At 45.3% G+C, this 26,484-nt stretch overlaps 1 protein-coding gene across 1 annotated transcript in view; it reads left to right on the top strand.

The window, feature by feature from the left end:
- Positions 1–26,484, top strand: part of RAMP2 (receptor activity modifying protein 2) — a 404,185-nt gene that overhangs the window by 329,121 nt on the left and 48,580 nt on the right. The window contains exon 2 of the mRNA XM_089681294.1: positions 8,396–8,485. Coding sequence (XP_089537420.1) covers positions 8,396–8,485 — 90 coding nt within the window. The remainder of the gene's footprint in view (positions 1–8,395; positions 8,486–26,484) is intronic.

The following is a 26,484-nucleotide window of genomic DNA, read 5'->3' as shown; positions in this document are numbered from 1 at the left end:
TCCCCATACTTCTGTCACAGGGAGGGAAGGCAGCGGGCAGCGGCTGCAGCATTGGGAATATTGTACGTGTTCCATCCATTTTTTTGTCCCAAGGAACAAATGTAACATATTCCCAAAGGTGAGCTTATCCTTTAAGGTTAGTATCATTGTCCAGAAAAATAAAAAATATTCAGTAGTAAAAAAAAAAACAAAACATAAAAGTCTTAAAATAAATAAATAAAAAAGTCCAAATCAGGCAACAAAAGGCAGAAAAATTCCAGAGGTACTTGCAGAAGGTTTAGCATTCTTTGTCACAAATTTTGCATCTGTCCCTCTGGGGTGAAGTTGTATGCCAAATTGGAGATGGTCTTGAAATGGAAGGGTGCCTGGGAAGGGCATCAGCCTCCACAATACCCACTTTAAAGAGTTACTAATCCCAGGACCCTGAATTCACTATATCTGGTCTCCCACAGTACACAACATGGAAATGCAATTATTTTAGTAAATATAAACTGCTAAATACCTTTTCTCATCAACAGTTAGAGCAGTCTTGTTACTATCAGTGTTCAGTTACACTGGTTACAGCTTGTGGGGGGAGTTTTCATTCTGCTCTAGGGGAATGTAGAACCCCGGACCTCTGTCTGGACAGTGCTGATTGGCCCTGTGCTGATCACATGCACTCTACCAAGAAAAAAAAACCTCTTTATCAATACACACCAAACTGAGCATCTGCAGAGTGTCTCCACACAATGTGTCTTATCAGGAGATAAAAGGGGGACAATGGAAGAAGTGGAGGATCAGAGAAGACAGGATCAAACAGTGTTGTTACACAATGCAGAGGCTTACCCGTTAGGTTCCACAGTGATTATAACAAGCATGCTTTACTGCATATACAGACTGATTTTACTGTTGTGGGTTTAGTAACACTTTAAGGAGAACCTCATGGCCCTCAGAGACTGTGGTGACCATATAGGTGCTGCCAATATGAGGTATAATAAGTTTGAACAGAAAGCGAATGCGTGCATCAGCCAAAACTGAGGAGATTTCATGTGAGGCGCTGACGGTACTTATCCAGAGTGGCAGAGGATATATTAGAAAAAAATCTGTAGATTACAGCCATCTACAGTATTGTTCTGAGTGTTTCTGGCTGCTCTCCTTAACACGATAGTCTATAAGACATAAAATTATATCCCTGTGTGGCTTATCAGCTGGTGGATTGGGGCGCAGGTCACTTGGATTTTTGTCAGGCAGTAGGTATTTAAAGAGCCAGAGCACTGCTGAGGTTAGTTCAGTGGTGGTCTTAGGAATCCCATGAATCCATATATTATTTCTTTGATTACGAATATCATAATCCTCCACTTGAGACTGTATCGACAAGGCTTTTATGTTCTTTACTAAGCTCATTATATGCAAGGGTGAGCTCATCCTGCTTTGTCTCTAGCTTGTTGATATGGCTAATTCTTATGCGAGAATGTAAGCTGTTTTATGGAATTTCTGTTGAAAGTTATCATCCAGCTTAATGTACATAGTCTCCAAAGAGTTTTCCAAATTCTCTTTTGCTGGCTGTAAGGTATATTCACAGTCATGTTGTGTGGAAGGAGGTGAGAGCTTAGGCTGAGTCTCACAAGGCAGTCTGAAGATGCTGCACCATCTTGAGCCACGCTGCTTTTCTCACTCACCCAGAGCAGGTATGTTGTAAGGCACTTCTGAGCACTGGGGTGACTTTTCTTTCTCTCTATCAGCATGCACAGGTTGTTTTAGGAGGAGGGTATGTAATAAGCAGGTGCCGATTGTGATCCCTGGCCTCTTTAGACAAGCTGAAAGTTCAGGTAGGAAGAGGAGGTAAGCACCAAAGCTACTGTCATGGTCCATGCTGTGCATTGGCCCCCCCAGAAGGACATTCTTATTTCAGCTGGCATACCAAGTAGTGACGGAAGTATAAGGATGACAACTGTAGAGCATGAACCTTCAAAAACAGCTTTTGGCAGCTTCCATTTTTTTGTGAAAGGTTACATTTCAGTCAAATCTGCCATAAACCAATTGTTAGAAATCTAAAACGCACACTTTAGTGTACCTGCACGTAGAACAATACAATCTTTGCCAGTGATACTTATATCAGAAATCACATTTTAAATAGACCTAAGGAAATTTTTTTAATAAAATGAATGATTTGTAAAATATTTTTAGATAACATGGAACACTGGTAAAATATTCAAGTCAGGCTATCCAGAGCACCAATAAAAATACTGGAGTTCCCTAATATGCAGGGCATGTAAAGGGCTGGTTGAGGATCTGGTGGACATCCTGCATGCAGTGCTGAGAAGGAATATGGTGGTTATCAGTCCAAATCTAAAGTAAGTACATGATTATGGAGCTGTGTTGGAGAGAGCCTGAGTAAGCAACAAAACTCAGTGTAGGATAGTGGTGAACAGAGGCTTGAACAACAATCTGGCAACAAGATACAAAATTGCAGGCAAATCATGTTTGAAAGTCCAAACCAAAGTAACAAGGAGACAGAATACCATTAGACGCAAAAAAAAAACCCAGAAAACATGGGAATAAGAATAATTAAGGACAGGTCTCTGGTGTACAGGTTTCAATTGTACAGGTCACTGCCAAGGGCGGACTGACAACTCATGGGGCCCCTGGGCAATAGAGGATCATGGGGCTCCTGTGTCCTTGCCCAAACTCATAAAAGCCTATGAAAAAGGTACCAGGGGCATCTCATGGGGCCCCCTACTGACCCCGGGCCCTCAGGCAGTGCCCGAGTTTCCAAATGGTCAGTCTGCCCCTGGTCACTGCTTTACAGATTTCGGGTATGCAGGTCTCTGGTTTACAGATCGTAGGTACACAAGAATTGTTACTGCATATAGTTACTTCAACGCTCAAGTGAGGTACTATGTTAGTTGTAAAACACCACATCAACAAAATGTGTCTGTAGCTCAAGCCATAGGCTCAGCAGTACGATGATCTTGATAAGAAAAAAAAAAAAAATATTATATATATACGGTACATATATATATATATATATATATATATATACACACACACACATATACACACACACACAGTTGAAAGAAAAAGTATGTGAACCCCTTGGGATTACGTGGAGTTTTGCATGAATTGGGCATAACATGTGCTCTGAACGTCATCTAAGTCACAACAAGAGAAGAACACAGTCTGCTGAACATAATACTACACAAACATTAGAAGTTGCCATGGTTTAATTGCACATAACATGTAAACATTCACAGTGCAGGGAGGAAAAAGTATGTGAGGCCCTAGCTTAATGACTTCTCCCAGAGCTAATTGGAGCCAGGAGTGAGCCAACCTTGACTCCAATCAGTGTGTGATGATATTGGATGTGTTTCTGACAGCTGTCCTGCCCTTAAAAAACACACACCTGTTTTGGGTTTACTGGTTTCAAGAAGCACTGTCTGACGTGAACCATGCCTCGCAGAAAAGACAGTAACAACAACATGTCAAACATCCAACTTCAAATTTTAAAGCACTCATCTTTTAAAACATGGCAAGCTTTTCAAACAATTCCAACACTCTCTGGAGGAGGAGCAGAGCAACTGGGCAGCACTAACACAAGCAGGTTCTTCTTCATGTCTAGGCTGATTTAGTAGGAACCTTTCCATTGTCTATATAATGAGCGTGTGCTCGAAACATGTTAGGGGATCCTACCCAACTGACGCCATTATACCACCAGGGAATTCTAACCACCAGGGAGCCTAGACATTAGGCCTGGAGTACTCTGTCTTTTTTGATGATCCCCCTCAAGGTGGACCCCTTGTGGAGAATACTATCAGGAGGGAACTTCGCTGGACCTACTGGAGAAACCTGTCTGAGGATTCTGATGATCTAGCCATTCCCGAGTGTTTACCAGGGTTACCGTATGCTGCTCCATTCTGTGGACCAGACCTTGATGTCCATCAATATACATACAACGCTCAGTTTGTATATTGCTGTGGTAAGCGCATAAATTTACTGGTTTTTTTTTGCAAGTCTCATTGGAATTGGAATGCACAATACACCGCTGTGTTACTGTTTTTTTGCCTTCATTAATATTGACTCCTATTGAGGACTGGTGTTGCGAATAGTTTTATATGGATCACATCACACTGGTTCTGATTATACTATTGCTCCTGTAATTATACATGCATACCTCTTCGGCGCTGCATACCTTTTGCTATACGTTCTTTCTAGGTGTTGAGGATTACCCTGTATGCTAGCTGCTCATTTTCTATTGCGCTCACTTACCATATCCTGTTTTTTCCATTGTCTGCTGCCTCTGGTGCCTTTTCAGCATCCCTCTGAAAGGGGACATGACGTCGGTGTCAAGACTGTTCACAAGTCTCTGGACTAGAGCCTTATCTGGGTGGTGCTGCTGTACAAAAACCTGTAGGTTTACCCACAGTAGGCATGCCTCCTTGAGATCCCTGGAAGAGAGCTGTTTCTCACTTGTTTCCTCCTCCTCAAATGAGACCCGCTGCTCCATCGCCTCCTTCTGCAGTTCCACCAGATCCTCAGTGGTTAGCTCACGGTTGTGTCCCTCCTCCTACAGCTCGCAGACATCTTCCTCAGTCACCTCCAGCCCCATGGTCAACCCCAAGGAAACAATCTCCTTCAACACTGTTGACTCTGGTGCAGGTGCAGAAGCATCGGAATCAGGTGTCACAACACAGTCTGGCCACAGGTTGCGCCAAGCTGAATTTAGGATTCTATGGCTGACCCCAGCCCAGGCAATGGTGATAATCTGCAAACAGCTCACAATGTCAAAATGGTCTCTCCAAAATTCACGGAGGGTGAGGCTTGATCGATCTGTCATCTCAAAGCATCGCCGGAAAAGCTCCCTTGTGTAGAGTTGTTTAAAATTGGAGATGACCTGCTGGTCCATTGGCTGGAGTAGTGGGGTGGTGTTAGGCAGGAGGAACACGACTGTGATGAAGTTAAAGTCCTCCAGGCAGTCTTCCTCGAGGCATGGTGGATGTGCAGGAGCATTGTCCATGAGCAGCACGGCCTTGAGCGGCAGGTTATTGTCGACAAGGTCCTGCTTGACAGCAGGACCAAAAACAAGATTGACCCACTGCACAAACAAGATGCGTGTGACCCAAGCCTTTGGGTTGGACCGCCACAAAACGCTCAACTGCTCCTTCACCTTGTGTTTCTTGAAGGCCCGTGGGTTCTCTGAGTGATAGACGAGCAGGGGCTTGATCTTAAGGTCTCCACTGGCATTGGCGCAGAACAGGAGAGTGAGATGGTCCTTCATCGGCTTGTGGACAGACAATGAGGTCTCCTCTTCTGTGATGAAGGTACGCTTTGGCATCCTCTTCCAGAAGAGCCCAGTCTTGTCGCAGTTGAAGACCTGCTGAGGAAGGTAGCCCTCTGAAATCATGACCTCAGGGAACTCTATAGCAAATTCCTCAGCTGCAGCAACATCAGAACTTGCGGCCTCTCCATGCCTGACCACGCTGTGGATGCCAGATCTGGTCTTGAACCTTTCCAACCACCGCCTGCTCGCCTTGAAGCCTTCTGCATCGGTGGACATTCCTGGCTGTTGGTCGAGGAGGTCAGTGTGCATGGCCTTGGCTGTTTCGCAGATGATCGCCTCGGTCACTGTGTCCCTTGAATGCTGCTTCTCTTCAATCCAGAGCAGGAGCAACTTTTTGACCTCCTCCAGAACAGGAGACCGTTGCTTGGAGACCCTGGTGACTCCCTTGGCTGCATCTCTCCCAGTTATCTTCTCTTTCATCTTTAGGATGGTACTGATTGTGGATGCACTCTTTCTATACTCTTTGGCAAGGTCAGTCAATTGCATTCCTCCTTCATGCTTCCTGATGATTTCTTTCTTGACCTCAAGCAGAATCATCTCCTTCTTCCTCTTCCCAGCTTCCGCTGCTTTCTTGGGTGCCATGACCACAGTAACTAAGTGAGCAGAAAATAAAAAAAATGCTTTATTGTACACCCACACCCAGTCCAAGAGCCCCAAGTCTATCAGTAGCAGGCATGCACAGCACATGAACTGGCATGGAAACCATCCCACAATGGAAAACACACAGTAGCAGGCATGCACAGCACATGAGCTGACATGGAAACCACCCCACAATGCAGAACACACAGTAGCAGGCATGCACAGCACATGAGCTGACATGGAAACCACCCCACAATGCAGAACACACAGTAGCAGGCATGCACAGCACATGAGCTGACATGGAAACCACCCCACAATGCAGAACACACAGTAAAAGACATGCAAACGACAAAGCTCACCTCCCTACCTTTCCACAGACTCAAGCATGCATGTTGCTAAACCTCTCAGGCAGAACTCCGACTCCAGCATGCACAGTGCTACTGTGTAAACCTCCCAGGCACAACATCTCTGTGTTTGTGATATATATATATATATATATATATATATATATACACACACACACACATATACATACACACACACACACACACACACACACATATATATATATATATACACACACATACATACATACACATACATACATACACACACACACACACACACACACACTATCTTGTGTGATATGTTGTGTATGTATCACATATGCATATATGTATCAGGACTGATGACTGATGTGAAGAGCACAAGCTTGTTGTTTTCTCAGACTCTTAATTAAGTCAAGCCCTTTCCTGGACCTTGGATCCTGAAGGCTTTGTAGAACTTTGGCTGTGAATAGGTACACATCCTATCTGGTAGCTGTGACAAACTAGGAGCACAGAGAGTGAACACACTGAGGCAGATCACACAAAGCAGGCGTTTGTGAAAACTCGTGGTACAGACAATAGAAGAACTAGTCCACAGAGCGACAAAAGATACAGCAATGAAAAATGATTCCCAAGGTGGCAATATGGGTCAGCAGAGGGCAGGTAGTCCACAGAGCAAACAGGGCAGAGTAGCAAAGGCACAGCAGGGTGGTAAGTCCTCAGTACAAGCAGGTAGCAGAGGTTTCAATCCTGGGGCCAATGTTTCAGGCAGAACCAGGTTAAGTCAAGTATACACACCAAAGGATTCTGGGCAGAGCCGGGTTAAGTCCGGCACACAGGGCAAAGGATTCTGGGCAGAGTAGGGCTTAGTCCAGCACACAGGCAAAGGATTCCGGGCAGAGCAGGGTTAGGTCCAGCACACAGGGAAAAGAATTCCGAGCAGAGCAGGGTTAGGTCCAGCACATAGGGCAAAGGATTTCTGGCAGAGCAGGGTTTAGTCCAGCACACAGGGCAAAGGATTCCGGGCACAGTCTAGAATCAAAAGCACCAATACGGGCCCAGGGATTAGCAGGCTACACACTGATACAGCAAAGTCCGGGGCACAGGGCAGCAATTCAGAGATTCACCAGTCAGCAGTGGCCTCATCAGAGGAAGTCTAGGTAGATAGGCATGGAGAAGAAGGTCCAGCAGGCAGAGGTCCTTCAACAACTCCTCAAGGGTTCTTGGAGGGCTGTGTGTCCTGGCCGCAGCTTCAAGACCACACAAGCAGCAGTTGATGGGAGAGCAGAGGGTAGAATAAAGTCCTGGTGTCCGGAAAGTCACATAGAATGTAGAACAGCAAGTTCCAGACGTGCAAAAAGCAAAGCACAGCCCATACAGATCTGTCTCTGCTGTTCAATACATCTAGCAAGGCCTGGAGCCATGAGCTCATCTGTCCATCACGGACTTAAGCTCTGCACATTTTCTGACTCTGCCAGTATAGGGACATTATATTGTTCTTTCAATTCAACCGAACCTCAACCAAACCTCAAGCACCTGGAGCCCACACATCTGGCTTTTCCCAGCTGCTGAGATCAACCTCATCTCTCACCCCCTGCTTAATTAAATATAGATTTATTTAAGCAGACAAGCTGACTTTTTGACACACTTGTTGATTCAACAAAACACAAAAATAAAATAATATTTCTGATCTCCGTCATAGTAGCCATTCCTCATTTTTGGTCTTAGCTGTGCACAGGTCATTATATATGTGAGCTGAATAATGCTCAGTACTCTCTCTGCTGTGAGCTCTCTGTGCTGCTGTTGGGTGAAAAGAGTGCTGACAGAACTTGAAAAAAAGTTACATGTGCAGCCTATTTTTTTTTTTTAAACCAGGGAATTACATGAGTTTAATTATTTGCCCAGACAAACAGATCTTTTGTTGGCTTTATTATTATTATTAATATTATTATTATACAGGATGTATATAGCGCCACAATATATATATATATATATATATAATTTGCTGTACAAAGCCCTTGTATATTAAAACTGTGTTTGTTTGCTACCTTGATGAATAAAAAGTACCCTTTTTCTTACAGGTGGTATTAATAGGGAAAGTACATTGGCTAAGATGATTAACAACAAGATTGAAAAATGATGCATGCATTTAAACCAGTGTTTATTCCAACAGCTACTGGCTCAACAATAGCACCTGGGAACATGTCACCAGCAGAAGGCAATGTGTTCACTACAAGAAATTATGTTGTACTAACTGCTGAAGGTAAGCTATGCAGAATGGCACTCATTGTTTTCTTTTTTCTTTTGAATGCAGAACTGTTGTCCTCTCTTTTATGCATAGAAATATGACTGTAACTGTTAAAAACAACCTAGTTACTGCAGTAATGTGCAATATTCACCATAACTTTCCCTCTCTGTTGCTTCATGGCAACATGTGAATGGTTCTTCTGCCTTGTAACTGCCAGGAATTGTATGTTTTCACAAGTACAGAAATGTATATTTTTGCATGTTCAAATGTGTATATTCTGTCAGCTCCCTGTCATCATGCAAATGGTTCTATGCTGCCATGGACCTTGTCAGAAAAGGAAAAATTATGGTAAGGTATTGAACATAAATTTTGTGATTTATGTGCATGTGGATAAAATGTACCTGGGATATTTTTGGTAAAATAGATCTGCACTGTGTCATGCAAGAGTTTGTCAATGTGCAACTTTAGTACTGTAGTGCTGATAAAAAATAATGTTTACACGAGAATCAAAACCAATTTAAATCATTGGGTTGAAAATGGTAACAAAGCCATGTTTTTATGATCTTAGAAACATTATATTGCCAAAAGTATTGGGATGCCTGCCTTTACACGCACGCACGCACGCACGCACGCACGCACGCACACACACTAACTTTAATGGTATCCCAGTCTTAGTCTGTAGGGTTCAACATTCAGTTGACCCACCCTTTGCAGCTTCAACTCTTCTGGGAAGGCTGTCTAAGTTTTAGGAGTGTGTCTATGGGAATGTCTGAACGTTCTTCCAGAAGCACATTTGTGAGGACAGGTATTGATTTCGAATGAGAAGGCCTGGCTCGCAGTATCCTCTCTAATTCATTCCAAAGGTATTCTATCGGGTTGAGGTCAAGACTCTGTGCAGGCCAGTCAAGTTCCTCCACCCCAGTCATGTTGGAGCAGAAAGGGGCCATCCCCAAACTGTTCCCACAAAGTTGGAAGCATGAAATTTTCCAAAATGTCTTGGTATGCTGATGCCTTAAGTGTTCCCTTCAGTGGAACTAAGGGGCCAAGCCCAACCCCTGAAAAACAACCCCACACCATAACCCACCCTCCAGCAAACTTTACACTCAGCACAATGCAGTCAGGAAAGTACTGCTCTCTGGCCACCGCCAAACCTAGACGCAGGCATCAGATTGCCAGACAGAGAAGCATGATTCATCAGTCCAGAGAACACATCTCCACTGCTGTAGAATCCAGTTGTAGCGTGCTTTACACCACTGCATCTGACACTTTGCATTGTACCTGGTGATGTAAGGCTTGGATTCAGCTGCTCGGCCATGGAAACCCATTCCATGAAGCTCTCTATGCACTGTTGCTGACCCTGCTATGCCTATCACTTCATGGCTGAGTTGCTGTTGTTCCCAGTTGCTTCCACTTTTTTATTATACCACTAAATGTTGACCATGGAAAATTTCGTAGCAAAGATGGACTTATTGAACAGGTGGCAATCTGTCAGGCCCCGCCCAATGGGATCTCTAGTGGTCCACAGCACGGGATTCCCCAGGAGTCTAAGTCCCAGTCTGCCTTTTCACCAGAGCCCCTGATGGTGGGGATGGACTTGGTGCAAGACTGGAACCAGGTCGCGCCCCTGGGCGCACCCAGCTATGGTAGAGGGGTTCCGCTGAGGGTATGTGCCTGGGATGAGCCTGCTGTGAAGGGGCTGACGGGTCCAGGTCTGAGCTGGATGAATGGATGACTGCTAGGAGTGAGCGTGGTCAGACTAGCTGGGTCGGTAACAGTGGGGACAGGTGCGGTACCAAGCAGTAGGCAAAGAGTAGTCAGGTCAAAACGCCAGGTTCAGTAACAGGAGGGTCCAAATAGCAGTAACTACAGGCAGAGGAATGGTCAGGGACGATTCGGGGGTCAGAGCAGGAGAGGGTCAGCAAAAAATCAGGACAGGCAGAGTTTGGCAACAAGGAAACATACTTTACAGGAACAGGAATAAGACCTTGCAGCAATGAGGACATTGCCTGGCCGGTTTAAATAGCGCGCCCTGCACCTTCATTTTTGCCAGGCACGCACCCGTGTGCACGAGTGCGCATGCACGGCGGCAATTAGGACGCCCAGGTCCTAATGCCCGCACGCTGATGTACCTGGGCGATCCGCGCATGCGCAGATTCCCGCGGCGAAGACCGGGATCCCTGACACAACCTATCACGGTACCACACTTGAATTCACTGAGCTCCTGAGAGCAACCCATTCTTTCACAAATGTTTGTAGAAGCAGTCTGCATGCCTAGGTGCTTGATGTTATACGCCTGTGGCCATGGAGGTGATTGAAACAGGGGGTGTCCCAATACTTTTGGCAATATAGTGTAATGTGTTTGTGTACATTCTTAGTATAACATTAAGATAAGACCCTGAATCACAATGATTTGTATGTTGTATGTCCCAATACTTTTGGCAATATAGTGTACATCTTGCATGCTGCTGATCCTCCCAGATCCACTAAAATTCTCAATACATCTCAAGCTTTAAGCTTGGGAGCGTGATTTATGACATTTTTTTTAATTAATTGTGCTTTAGAGCTCGTACACACCTGCGACTGAATTATAAGGTGGCTGATGGTGTGCTCTGTGAAGGAAGCATCGTAATTTGTACTGCTTCTATTTTTTTTAATGTCATTGAAATGTCAAAAAAATGTCAAAAGATGACATTTCATTTATCTTAATTCACCGCAGCTGGTTGTGATACAGTATACTAGTATAGTGCATCATAACACACTTCTTCGAAAAAAAAAAAAGTACAACATTTTCTTCTTTTTTCAGTTTACACCTCTGCAGCACAATGGTATAAAACTGAACTAATTAGGCATAACTGTCTATACATTGGGACTGCATTGAGCAAGGCTGCTCAGAGAAACCCAACGGTGAGGTGAACGGGCCCTTCTTAAGTTGATTTTTTATATATATATATATATATATATATATATATATATATATATATATATATATATTACACATATACACACACACATATACATACAGCTTGTCTTTTTAAAATGTTTATTCAACCATTAAATTAAATGATTTGGTATTATACCTTGCCTTCTGTACTCCACTCTATCCAAACCAAGAAAAACAAATTCTGTTTTTTTAATATTATTACTATTCTGATGATAATTATTAATAATATACATGATTTATATAGTGCCAACAGTGTGCTCAGTGCTTTATAATGTGAGGGCAAACAGTACAGTTACAATATAATTCAATACAGGAGAAATGAGAGGGTACTGCTCATTAGAGCTTACAATCAAAAAGAGGAGAGGCAAGTGATACAAAAGTGGGAGATGAGCTGATGGAAAAGATACATGTACAGTTAGGTGGACAGAGTAGGAGATAGTCAGACAGACTGGGGCAGGGAATTCCATAGGATGGGAGAGGCTCAGCAGAAGTCCTGGAGGCAAGCATGGGAGGAGTTGACAAGGGAACTAGAGAGCAGGAGGGCCTGGGGATAAATAAAGAGAGCAATTTGGTTAATATTTTGAGACTAGGTTAGTGATGTAGCTGGGGGCCAAGTTGTGGATGGCTTTGTAAGTTGTTAGTATTTAGTTAATAGCCTATGTAAAGGTAAGCCAGTGAGGGAGTTGCAGTAGTCAGTAGTCAAGGTGAGAGATAACCTGGGAGTGAATTAGTAGTTTTGTGGTGTCATTGGATAGGAAAGGGCATATTAGAATGCATGAAGGTAAAAAAAACCTTGAGCCTTTACAACCACTTTAAGTTGGCCATACATTAAGAAAAATAGATTTCTCCATCCATTCTCAAAAAGTGAAAATAAAGTTTCAGTGGTCTGCAGCTGAGATGACCAGATCTGTGTAGCTACACAGGAAAAACTGGGACCAGGCTATGTACAGTATATACTGTACTGTATTTAAAGTGAGATTTTATTTATAGTGAACAAAAACAAGCACATACCAGCAGTAAACATAAAAACGCATGAACAAAACCTACTGACAAAATACCTGGACCAATAAACCTAACAAGCAGAAAACCTAACAGCTAACTATATACAATATGTACAAATTAGATAAACACAAGGCATGGAAAAACTGGAGGAGAATGGAGCAAACGGGAAGGGGGAACCAAACTGGGAAAGGGAACAAGGCAGCAGGGTACTGGGTGCAAGGCAGGAGCTAGATCAGGGTATCAAAGTCTGAAAGCAGCAAAATAAGGCTATAAGGCAAGCTAAAGCAAACCACTGATGCAAGGTGAACCAGCATAGGAGAGACTTAAAAGAGAAGTATGGGAAACACTAAAAAAAAAAAATTATGATTACCTAGGCGGATGCAGCATTACTCCGATGCTGCATCTGTCTCCTGCCGGTTTTACGGGAGGGTGAGAACTCAGCGATCACATGACCATTGATCGTTGAGTTCTCACCGCTGATGTGAGCAGAGAGTGGTGACTATCCGTCTCAGCTTCAGACTCTGGGGTGGATCCTGACCATATGGTCACGATCCTTCCCGAGCCTGGGTCAGCTCTTGGACTTCAGCCAACAGTGGGGTCAGCTGAAAACGGGTCACAGGAAACGAACTGCACTCCTGTGAGCCATAGGCGAAGTACAGCCAAAAGAGCTTTGGCTTTACTTCTCCTTTAAGCATCCTCCCAGCAACTGGGACCAGGTGGAGCCAATTATTGGAAACTGCTGGCTGCTGCAAGACACCTGCTGGTGGACACTGAAACTACAGTTTTATGCCCATAGAACCACCAGCAGGTGAACCTGGTCCTGACATGAAGGAATCTCTCCTGAGATTGTTGTATTCTGACCGTCAGTACCAACAGCTATTAGATTACAGTAGGCACTGCAGGTTGGCTGCAATCACTCTTCAGCCAGAAATTATCCATCTAGATCCTTCTACCGGACAGAATTCAATCAGTGTATGGCCAGCCCAAAGAGAAACTTCACCTCCCTTTCCTTTTTTCTTCTTACTCACTTCTCTGTACTACTGGTTGTCCAGAAAAAAAACATATACAGAGTCAGCAAATTTAGCATTTGCTGCTCTTTTCCTTTCTGTCGTCGAACTCCAGGTCCTGCATTGCCATCTTATATATTGACATCAAAAGCCTCCAGGGATAGATGATGTGTATCCCAGGAGACTGTGGGAAAGGAGGATATGTCACTCACCTAGACAAGAAAAGGCAAAAGAGTCAGCCTGGGATCCTCAAAGGAGTATTTAGGGGAAAATGAGGTTCTGATTTTGTAACAGGGTATGGGGGAGGAAGAAGAATATATAAAGTGTAGAAAGAGGTTGAAGGTCTGCTTTCAGTGTTTATTTTTCTGTTGGTTGAACCAGATGGAAACTATGTAACTATATAAAATAAATACATAAATAGAATAAATAAATAGAAATCCTCCACATACAGAATCCAAAACCCACAGTTGATCCAAAGGAAAGCAAAAATACCTATAAAGCATGGTCCAGTTTGCTCAAGTGGGGGAAAAATTCCTTCCTAAACCCCTAGGAGGCACGCAGATATTCCTTAGATCAACAATCTTGTGCATTTTTATCTATAAATGATAATATCCAGTTATATTTTGTGCATTTAGAAATGCACCCAGCCTTTTTTTTTTTTTTAAAACATTCTACGGAGTTGGCCAGAAATAGTTCTTGAGGGAGTTTATTCCACATTTTCACAGCTCTTACTGTGAAGAAGCTTTTCCATAGGCTGAACCTAAATCTCTTTTCCTTCAAATATAAAGAGTGCCAGTGTCAGGTCTGTTAACTTTACCAAATCAGTGATTATGCCTGTTAATATTCCTGATTCCCTAAGTGCATCTCTCCGTAGTTCTTTTCCATTTCGTTGGGCCATGGATCGGATTTCCTATTTAGGTATTAATCTCATTTCCAGATACTCAGATACATTTGCTGCTAATTACCCACCATGCGCCTTTCTACTCTTTTGAAGATTTGGCATGGTTACCCTATTTCCTTTCTGGGTAGAGTCACGGCAGTCAAAATGAATATTTTGCCCAAACTACTTTACCTATTTAGAGCACTTCCAGTCCCGGTCTCAAAAACATTTCTGGATCACTTTCAGCGGGTTATTAATAATTTTATCTGGTGTAATAAACGTCCACGCTTTACCTCATCTTTTCTGTACCTCTCACAACGGACGGGAGGTCTAGGTCTTCCTAATATTTGGCTATATTACCTCTCAGCCCGTTTTGCACAATTATCACAATGTGCGGCTGTAAATTCTCAGACCCCGTGGATTAGATTTGAATCTCAGTCTATACGACCATTTTAATTACCGGGTATTTTGTGGTCCAGAATCTCCCCTCGATCATTCACTTTTTACAACTCTATAGTTGCCCATTCACTGACACTTTGGTCCAAATATACACTTAAATTAAATCTCATCTTTTCTGTTTCTCCGGGTGTTTCATTTTTTGGTGATCCAAACTTTTTACGGCATTTTCTTCTCATCAAACGTTTCGTTGGTGGTATGACAGATCTCTTATTAGATTATCTGATTTTCAAAGAGGAGGATCTTATATTACTTTTGATATGCTGCATGTACTTTGAGGCTCCGCTTCGAGAGTACCATCGTTAGCGACAGATTAGATATTTTTTTCAGTCACATTTTGGCCTCATACCCTCTTCTCCGATCTCATTCTTTGAACATATTAGCCGTGACTCTCCTAGGGGTAGGGGTCTTATCTCAGAACTTTATCATCAATTTTTGATCAGTTTCTCACCCACGCCCCCTTTATATAGACAAAGATGGGAGGAGGATATTGGTATCACTTTCTCAGATGAGGAGTGGCATTCCATGGTGGATAACATTTGTAAGAGTTTGAGATCCCTTTCTGTCCGTGAGACGGCCCTCAAGGTATTAACCAGATGGTATTATACCCTGTCAAGGCTACATGTACTGTACCCACAAACGTCCCCCTTATGTTTCTGGGGCTGTGGCCTCACGGGCACATTGATTCACACGTTTTGGGCTTGCCCAACTATATCTTTGGTTTGGCGTATGATATCTGAGGTAGCTGCTTCATTGGTAGGTGCCCCGGTACGTCTGACTATACAGTCTTGTTTACTGGGAGCTCATATCCCGGGGGTCTCTGATGCTGTTATGAGATTGATACATACCATTTGTATTGCCACTTTATGGTCTATTGCCCTACATTGGAAATCCATCACTGTACCCCTGGCCTCTGTTTTACATAGAGTTGACACTGTGATGCTCATGGAGCGTATTCATTATACTTTGCTGGATAAGATGCACTTATTCGATAAAAAATGGGAATCATGGAGGGTTCATAGACATTTATTACAGGACTAAAAAGCATTCCATTTGAAGGTTATTTGGCATATACTATTGGCAGATGTGTATTTTGACCCACTTTATCGGTCCCGTTTCTCATGTACCTAAAATCTTCTCTCTTTTTCCTTCCTATCTATATCTTTTACATATATATACACTTCTGAAATGTACTTTTAAAATGTGCCTTGTTATTAATGTACGTATTTCGAGGTCTTGCCTCTTCCACAGAGCCTCTGGCTCTGAGGAAGAGGCAAGTCCTCAAAACGTGTCAGCCTATTGGATGTCTACACTCCCTATTGCGGATTGTTATTCAGCGCGGTGTTGACCCAGCTGTTCTTTATGATGTGCCTTGACTGTATTGTCATTTGTGAGTACAACACCTACTTTATTTTTTATTAAACATTTTTTATGGTAATGCACTAGGTCTGTGCGCTCTCTGTTTTTTCTTTCCTCATTCAGTATATTTGGATTCCCCTGGTCTATTTGAGGGCAGCAAGGTGTGCATGTTCCAAGACATTCTTAATGTGGTTGTAGCCTGCATCGAGTCCATCCCCAAGCGCAGCTGCATTTGTGTTTGCTGGTTCGTTGCTTGAAAGTTGGAAGGAGGCAACCAGCTGTCCTTGAGCCTTGTGTCAATACAGACACTTCTAAGCGATCTTGGGGACCTTTGTGCATTGCCATACCTCTGGTGCTAGAGTGTCAGCTGTTAGTCTAGTTAACTAGTAGCCGACCGCAGATAGCCGAATGACGGCTGCACTGCGGCCGGCCAGTTCTGGGTGGACGTCATATGACGTCCTCCCAGAACGCGCTCTCCTGCGCGCCCCAGGGGGCGCGCACCCGGCGATCTCCGTGTCCTACGGACACAGCTGATCACGTGATGTGGTAAAAGGCCAATCACAGCGGCCTTTTACCACCTGATCAGCGGTGTCCAATGACAGGCTGATCAGAGGGAAATGCAAGTGCCGGTTCTCGGCTGCACTTTCCTCACGCTGTCAGATCGTGAGGAAATTACTGCCGAGAACCGGCAGTTGTCAGAGCGGGGATCGGCACCGATCATCAGGGCACTGATGATCAGTGCCCTGATGATCGGTGCCCAGCAGTGACACCCGCAAGTTCCGCCCACCTGTGCCCAGCAGTGCACCCACCTGTGCCACTCTGCAGTGCCACCACCTGTGCCACTCTGCAGTGCCACCACCTGTGCCACTCTGCAGTGCCACCTACCTGTGCCTTGCCACCTGTGCCCACAAGTGCCACCCACCTTTGCCCACCCACCTGTGCAGCCCAGCAGTGCTGCCAGTCAGTGCCACCCACCAGTCAGTGCCCAGGGGTTGTGCCAGTCAGTGCCCAGTGATGCCAGTCAGTGCCGTCTATCAGTACCCATAATCAGTATCACCTATCAGTGCTGCATATTAGTGCCGCCTATCCATGCCACCTCATTAGTACTGCCTATCAGTGCTGCCCATCAGTGCTGCCTCATCAACGCACATCAGTGAAGGAGAAAAAATACCTGTTTGAAAAATTTTATAAAAGAAAAATTTTCCTTCAAATTTTTTTGCACTTTTTTTAATTATAGCGCAAAAAGTAAAGCGCCCAGTGGCGATTAAATACCACCAAAAGAAAGCTCTATTTGTGAGAAAAAAAATGATCAAAATTTCATATGGGTACAATGTTGCATGAATTGTCAAAGTGCGGCAGCGCTGAAAGCTGAACATTGGCCTGGTAAATAAGGGGGTATAAGTGACTGGTAGGCAAGTGGTTAAAGGGGACACCATTTGGTGTACTCAAGAGCTTTGTCCATCTAGTCTTCTACTTAAATGGACTCTGCTCTTGTGGCTTTAAGACAGAGATTTACAGTTAACTACTACTACTACCTTAAATCTGAAGTCTACTGTTTGCTGCAAACATGGACTTTAATATAGCTTGTTCTGAAGAGTCCTCAAGTGTAGATACTGTAGCCTTCGTTTTTGCAGTATCCCACCTAATTCCCTCAACCCTATCCAAGAATAAAAACAGCAAAAACACAGACTGGTTGAAAAAAAAAACATGTAATTTAGCCTGTGTGCGGGGCAAAGCTTGTGGTGAAGACCTGGACAGTATTCCTGTGGCTTCTATGGCAGTAGTGCTATATTTATAAATTGGGTAAAGGTTAAGTTCAATTTTGAGCAAAAATAATAAATGCACATATTTTTGCAGAAAAAAAAATGTATGTTTATTATTTGTTCCTCCCGAAGCCTGCAAACCATTGTGCCCGTGGTCAGTGGAATCTGGGTGCAACGTCTAGCTTCTGCAGACACCTACTCCATCTTTCTTGTCCATACTTCTGTATGGTCTTAGAAACTGGAGGAAGTGTCAATGAACTATAAAGGTGCTCATCAGCCCCCTCCTATGGGACTTGTAGTTAATTCATATATCCCACCTGCACAGCCATGCACAATTATGACAAATCACGGCTTGAACTATCTTGCTTTGCATGTAATGAGTCTCTCATATATTAGTTTCACATTTTAAGTTGCATTACTGAAATAAATGAACTTTTGCACGATATTCTAATTTTTCAAGTTTCACCTGTAGATCCACAGCCACTCCTTTGTCAAAGTTTTTGCCTACTTCCTCATAAAAAGAAAGTTGATTTGACAACTTTTGTGAATTTTAGCAACAAGAAAACAAGGGCCATCTTTGTGTAGCCTACTTGGCTGAGGACTGGAGCACAGTTGTATACTCATGTATACTCAGATGAGCATTACTTTTGCCTTTTTTATGTGAGTTGCTCTAATTGTGCAAATAAAATATGTTTTAATTTTTTGCTATACTTACTGTAGATGGCGCTTGTTTTCCTGTTTATCTTCCCTTTGGCTTCAAACCAGCAGCAATTCCTACACTTGTACAAAGTCATGAAGTTTATAGGATTAGAGTCAGGTGTATGATTAGCCAATTACACCAAGCAGGTGTTAATGATCTCCGAGTTTCATATGTAGGTTGAAACACAGTCATTAACTGAAACAAAAACAGCTGTATAGGAGGCGTAAAGGGTAACCCACTTTCATGGAAAAAATAGCAATTACAAAAAAAATGATATAGTGTATACAATTGCGACACAAGTCATATTGCAACTGAATGTTCTTAGAAATTACCTTTCCTCTGCATTCAGCAGCACTATGATTTTCTGTAAAATGCAATATGGCTATCTGGAGGTGTTGTGTACACAGAATGTGTACAGAACACCCCCCAGGAACATAGTTTCCTGATTGTGTATTTGGCTTCCTGATTTTCCTAGAAGTCTGCACTAAGATACAAGTCAGATTTTTGGTATCCCCTGCAACATAAATTTCATTTTTGGTGAGATACTCCTGAAAGGGATGCAGACCAAGCAACTTTCCTCATTAGAACCCTGCAAGTGCAACTGTAAGGGACCGCCCGGCGGTACCACTAGCACTCCACTGAATAGGCGTCCCCAGCGCACGGAATCTAAGTCCCAGAGTGCTTGTTCACCAGGGCCCCTGATGGTGGGGATGGACTTGGAGCACCCCGAGACCAGGTTGTGGCTACTGGGTACGTCCTTCAGTGGTAGTGGTATGCGCCGAGGGCTCCCACGGGAAAGAGTCTGATATGAGGAGGTCCGAAGACCCCACTGCGAGGGAGGGATGGATGGATGGTTGAGCAAGGTCAAGGACAGGCCGGGTCGGTAACAGAGAGGACGGAATGGTACAAGGCAGCGGGCAGAGAATAGTCGGGTCACACGCCAGGTCAGCAACAGCAGGTCAGATCCAATAGGGGGCATCCAGGAGAGAGGTCAAACAAAGCAAGGGTCAGGACAGGAGAATATGGCAAGGTCAGGTACAATCCGGGTCAAAAACTCACAGGGCACAGGTTTGCAGAATCAGGAATGCAGGGAAGACCAGAAGGCACTGAATGACAGCTCAGGGCAGTTTAAATATCGCGCCCTGCGCTGCCATTGGTGCCCAGCGGGCGGCCGCGGCTTCTACTGCGCATGCGCGAACTCGAACGCCGCTGCTGGCCCGGACCTAGTGCCCGTGTCCCTGCACAGGGCGGCGCACTGCGCCTGCGCCGGGACCATTGCTGCAGGGATTGTGGAGATCCCTGACATTGCCCCCCCCCCCTACGGGCAACCTCCAGATGCCCACCCGACCTCTCCACCACAGGTGATCGCGAAAAAACCTCCTGACAAGTCTGGGTGCATGGACATTATGGGCTGGTTCCCAAGAATTGTCCTCAGGGCCATAGCCCTTCCATTTGATTAGGAATTGGGTCTGGCCCCCCCTCCTTCGGCACTTCAGGATTGTTTCTACCTCAAATTCTTCTTCTCCTTCAACCGTTATGGCCTCCGGAGGTCTAGATTCTCGTTCTGGGAAGGCATCTGGGATCACTGGTTTCAGCAGGGACACATGGAAGACCGGGTGGATCTTGAGTGTGTCAGGGAGGACAAGTTCGTAAGCCACCTCATTGACCATCCGCTTAACGCAAAAGGGGCCTATACATTTAGGTCCCAATTTCTTTGAAGGGCAAAGCATCTTTAAATTGGATGTAGCTAACCAAACCTTCTCCCTGGGCCGCAACACCAGATCTCTTCTCCATTTCCTGTTGAATGCCTTCTTGTAGTCCTCTTGGGCCCAACTGATGGCCTCTTGAAGTTTCTTGTTGTTTGCGGAAAAAAACGTTACTACATCTTGTGTTGCTGGGACTGGGCATTCCGAGACCAAATCTGGGAGGAAGACAGGGTGAAACCCATGATTGGAAAAGAACGGGGACTGCCCCGTTGCTGAATGGAAAGCGTTGTTGTGCGCGAATTCCGCCAGGGGTAGAAGTGGCATCCAGTCATCTTGAGCAAAAGATGTGTAGCATTGCAATTATTGCTCCAGGGTCTGATTGGTCCTTTCGGTCTGTCCGTTAGTCTGAGGGTGGAACACAGAGGAAAGGGACAGTTTGATGTCCAGGGCTTTGCATAATGCCCTCCAAAATCTCGACGTAAACTGGACCCCTCGGTCCGAGACAATGTCTTCAGGGACCCCATGCAGTCTTACAACCTCACGAATGAATACTCGCGCAGTCTCGGCTGCCGATGGAGTTTTCTTCAATGGAATGAAGTGGGCCATTTTGGATAAGCGGTCCACTACCACAAGGATTGCCATGTGGTCTAGTGACGGTGGAAGCTCGACTATAAAATCCAGCGAGATTCTTTGCCAAGGTCGTTCAGGAATCGGTAAAGGCCGCAGCAGACCCCAAACTTTGTTCCTTGATGGTTTGTTCTTCTGGCAGGTGATACAGGATCTTACATAGCCCTTACAATCTTTAGCCATGTCCGGCCACCAGAAGGAGTGTCGGAGAAGTTCTAGGGTCTTATCTGGGCCAAAGTGCCCTGCCATCGGGTGGTCATGGCAATGTCCCAAGACCAGGGTTCGGGCTTCCTCCAGCACCATAATTTGATCTTCCTTCCATAGGAGTCCCCCCTTGTTCTGGAGGGGCACCCCAACTGGGGTTGATACGGTTGTGGACGCCTCCATTATCTTGGAACGAAGGTCCGACTGAAGTGCCAAGAAGTTGTCCGAGGACAGGATAGTGTCAGGTACTGGGATCTCCTTGGCGTCCTCGTACATGTGTGATAACGCATCTGGCTTTGTATTTTTCGATCCAGGCCTGTACGTGATGTGAAAATTAAATCTTGAAAAGAATAATGCCCATCTCGCCTGTCATGGGCGTAAACGCTTGGCGGTCCTCAGGTATTCCAGATTTTTGTGATCAAGATGGGGTGCACGGCACCTTCCAGCAGGTACCTCCATTCCTCTAATGCCGTTTTGATCGCCAGTAGTTCTCGATCACCGATATCGTAGTTTTTCTCCGCGGGGGTAAGTTTCCGTGAGAAAAATGCTACAGGATGGAGCAATTCCTTGGTGCCCTTCCGCTGGGAAAGAATGGAACCTACTGCATTCTCCGATGCATCTACCTCTAAGATGTAGGGTAGGGCGGCGTCTGGGTGACCCAAAATGGGTGCCGAGGTGAACAGCTTCTTCAAAGCTTCCTGAGCCTCTGGCGTCCACCTGAACCGAGTTCCAAGCTTGGTTAGCTGAGTAATGGGGGAGACCAGACCCGAGAAGTTCTTGATGAACTTCCGGTAAAAGTTTGCAAACCCGATAAATCGTTGGACGCCTTTCCTGTCCGTGGGTTCAGGCCAATCCAGAATTGCAGCGACCTTCTGAGGGTCCATCGCGACCCCTGCGGTGGAGATAATCAGGCCCAGAAAAGTAATGCTGGATTGTTCGAAGCAACATTTATCTGCCTTGGCGTACAACCGATGCTGCCGCAACCGCCCCAATACCCTTGCTACATGTATTCTGTGCTCCCCCAAGGAAGGTGAGAAAATCAAAATGTCGTCTAAATAGACGATAACGAAGATATCCAGGAAGTATCTAAAGATGTAATTCACAAAGTGTTGAAAGGTGGCTGGTGCATTGCACAACCCGAAAGGCATGACCAAATATTCAAAGTGGCCGAAGCGGGTGCGGAATGCCGTCTTCCACTCATCCCCCTCCCTTATGCGAACCAAGTTGTATGCTCCCCTCAAATCCAGCTTTGTGAAAACCACTGCCGCCTTTAAACTCTGAAATAACTCCGGTACCAATGGCAGTGGGTAACTTTTTCTATCCCTGTTCAATTCCCGGTAATCGATACATGGCCTCAAGGTTTTGTCTTTTTTTTCTACAAAGAAAATTCCCACCCCTGCTGGAGAAGTGGAGGGGTGGATGAACCCCTTCTGGAGGCTGTCCTCGATGTATTCCTTCAGGGCCCCCAATGCTAGCTCTGAAAGGGGGAAGATTCGCCCAAAAGGAATCTCTGAGCCGGGTAACAGGTCAACGGGACAGTCATACGGGCGGTGGGGGGGTAGAGTATTGGCTCCCCATTTACTGAACACATCTAGAAACTCATGGTAGGCTGCAGGGATTACCTTTTTTAAGTCGGCATCCCCTTCAGAGCACAGGAGGAACTGGGGGACCTCCGGGCCCGAAGTGCGGCAGTGTTCCCGACAGTATGGGGAAGGGAACGAGATTACCCCCGTTTCCCAGTCAATTTGGGGGTTATGGGCCCGTAACCATGGGAGCCCCAGAATGACTGGGAAAAGGGGCGATGCAATAGCATCCAGGCGGAGGAGTTCCTGGTGCTGGCCTGCAATGGCAGTGGCAATGGAGGGAGTTTCCTGGTTAACTACCCCTGATTTTATCCGGTAACCATCGGCCAAAAATGTTGAACCCTTTTTCTTTTAATTGGAGGGGAATACCCTGCTGGTGAGCAAAATTAATATCCAAGAAGCAGCTGCATGCCCCCGAATCAACTATGGCCGTCACCTCCACGGTCCTTTCTGGAAGCTGAAAGGAAAGGGGCACCACTAAGTATGGACTAACATTGCCAATAGACAAGGAAGAAGGTGCACTTACTCAGTTTCTGCGGGCAGGATCGTACCATGTGACCAGCTTCACCACAGTAGAGGCACAGGTTCTGGGATTGTCTACGCTGGCGTTCCTCTGGAGATAATTTAGACCGTGCCAGGCCAAGCTGCATGGGTTCAGGAATATCTCCAGGTGGCAGGTTCTGGATGTTTGGCTGGAACTTGAAATGACCCCCAGGTACTTCCATGACCCTGACCGGACCTCTCAAACCTGCGTTCCCGCAGTCTACGGTCAATCTTAATGGTCAGAGCAATTAAGTCCTCTAATGTCTCAGGCACCTCTACCCGGGCGAGTTAGTCTTTCAGGGCTTCCGATAGGCCTATACGGAACTGATGCAAAAGTGCAAACTCGTTCCAGCGTGTGTCCCCCATCCAACTCAGATGCATATTCCTCTGCCGCTCGACGGCCTTGCCGAAGCGTGTACAAAGTGGCTTCAGCCGAGGCTGCCCGCTGTGGGTCATCGTATAGGATAGCCATTGCGTCAAAAAAAACCAAAAAAAAACTGTCAACCGAACTTAGGTGAGGGTCATTCTTTCCCCGCAGTCGGTGAGCCCAGTCTTGGGGCTCACCCTGCAGGAGGGAGATGACGAACCTCACCTTCACGGATTCAGTCACAAAGGTCCGTGGTTGCAATTCAAAATAAAGAAGGCAGGACTCACGGAACGACCTGAAGCATGTGCGGTCCCCGTGGAAGCATTCTGGTATGGGTACTCTGGGTTCGGCCGCAGGAAGTGGTGCGGAAGCCCCTGAAGCTGGTACAGGGGCCGCTACGGCTGGGGGTGCGGGAACTGCGGCCTGTGGGGCAGGGACAGGTATAGTGCAGGTCTGGAACTGATTCTCAATCTGTAAACATCTGTCCTGCAGGGCCGATACGGCCTGTGTCAAATTAGATAGGTGCCTGCAGATTTCCTCAAGCGGGGAGGGCCCTCCTCTAGACTCAGTCATGGCCTTCTGGTACTGTAAGGGACCGCCCGGCGGTACCACTAGCACTCCACTGAATAGGCGTCCCCAGCGCACGGAATCTAAGTCCCAGAGTGCTTGTTCACCAGGGCCCCTGATGGTGGGGATGGACTTGGAGCACCCCGAGACCAGGTCGTGGCTACTGGGTACGTCCGTCAGTGGTAGTGGTATGCGCCGAGGGCTCCCACGGGAAAGAGTCTGATATGAGGAGGTCCGAAGACCCCACTGCGAGGGATGGATGGATGGTTGAGCAAGGTCAGACAGGCCGGGTCGGTAACAGAGAGGACGGAATGGTACAAGGCAGCGGGCAGAGAATAGTCGGGTCACACGCCAGGTCAGATCCAATAGGGGGCATCCAGGAGAGAGGTCAGACAAAGCAAGGGTCAGGACAGGAGAATATGGCAAGGTCAGGTACAATCCGGGTCAAAAACTCACAGGGCACAGGTTTGCAGAATCAGGAATGCAGGGAAGACCAGAAGGCACTGAATGACAGCTCAGGGCCGTTTAAATATCGTGCCCTGCGCGGCCATTGGTGCCTAGCGGGCGGCTGCGGCTTCTACTGCGCATGCGTGAACTCGACCGCCACGGCCGGCCCGGACCTAGTGCCCGTGTCCCTGCACAGGGCGGCGCACTGCGCCGGGACCATCGCTGCGGGGATCGTGGAGATCCCTGACAGCAACAGCTGAGTGATAATTAGGAACCACTCCCATTCTCATTCATTTTACACATGGACTAGATAAACATCTATCTCTTTCTTCAGAATAACAAAAGGTAGGAATCTGCAACAAAGTGTGTTAAACTCCTTGCAATGTACATAGATCACCCAGAGGGGAATTTTTTTTCTTAACAAAAGTGGAGTTACACTTTAAAACTGGAAGAGGAACAGTCAAACTCTGCTACTAAGGTGAGGTTGTGGAAGACAGTTTCGTGTCACAGGTCATACTCCATGACAAGACTAAACACAGCAACAAGACACAAGGTAGTTATAATGAATCAGCAATATCTCTCTCAGGCAAAGATTTCAAAACAGGGTTTTAAGATGTCATGTTCTTTTCAAGCTCTTTCGAAAAAAGCACAAAGAAACAGACAACGTTAAGGACCACGGATGCAGTGGGGGGCCAAGGAGACCTAATGCAGCAGATGAAAAACACATCATGCTCACTTCCCTTCACATCGGAAGATATCCATCAATGTCATCAGCACAGAACTGGCAGAAATGCCATTTTTTTGTAAAATTTTTAATTGCCAGCAATTCTTTTTACATTCAGCTGTCAGTGAGGAAGCCCGCTGAAAGCTGAAACAATTGCTGTAAATTAGAGTCAACTCTAGAGGTATATACAGTGAGGAACAGAAGTATTTGAACACCCTGCGATTTTGCAAGTTCTCCCACTTAGAAATCATTAAGGGGTCTGAAATTTACATTGTAGGTGCATTCCCACTCTGAGAGACAGAATTAAAAAAATTCAGGCAATCACATTGTATGATTTTTAAAGAATTTATTTGTCTTGACTGCTGAACATAAGTATTTGGACAATTAACTTTGAAGTACACACACACACACACACACACACACACACACACGCACGCACCCATAATGCTTCTGCACCACCACACTCTCCCGTCAACAAGATCCTCACTTTGGGATCACTTCTCATATAGAGACAGATCTCACCAACTTTTTATTTTACCTTGTGTCTCTGAAACAGAGCATATCCAAGACTGCAGCCAATATTCAGAAATACCAATTAAATCATAGTTCTCTTCATGCACCAAAAGTTCCAACTGTCCTTTTTTGCTTGGCAGACTTCTGCCATTGGTAAGCAATTCATTGTCACATTTTGCACTTGTGTTTTGCATATCTTTTTTACTATACTATACAAATATGTACTGTACGTGGAGTAGGAGCCACTGAGGCAGAGACTGATAAATGAATTGATCAGGGGAAGACAGCAAGGAATGTAAAAGTTTTCTAACCTGTTCACTCAATTGTTCCCACTGAAAATGGCAGCAACAGTGTTGGACTGACAGAGATGAATCATCTGTAATTCTTTTGTCTGTGAGTATTTTAAGAAGGGACAAAAAAGTATAATGTGTGACAGGGATTATTTATGGTGTGGAAAAATTAACAGCAAATGTATAGGTAAAAGCTAAAACTTTATATATGTAGCACTACCCCCTTAGGAGTCATTGAGTTTTGGGTCCCCTTACAGCTTTTATTCAAACCTTGCACACTGGAGACAGTAAACAGTCCTTGAGCTTGTTTTTTGTAGTTTAAGGGGTTAATAACT

Source organism: Staurois parvus, unplaced genomic scaffold (assembly GCF_062004578.1).
Source record: "Staurois parvus isolate SC_StPar_1 unplaced genomic scaffold, SC_StPar_1.0 ptg000263l, whole genome shotgun sequence".
Lineage (NCBI taxonomy): Eukaryota > Metazoa > Chordata > Amphibia > Anura > Ranidae > Staurois > Staurois parvus.
This window is presented reverse-complemented; position numbering and strand designations above follow the sequence as displayed.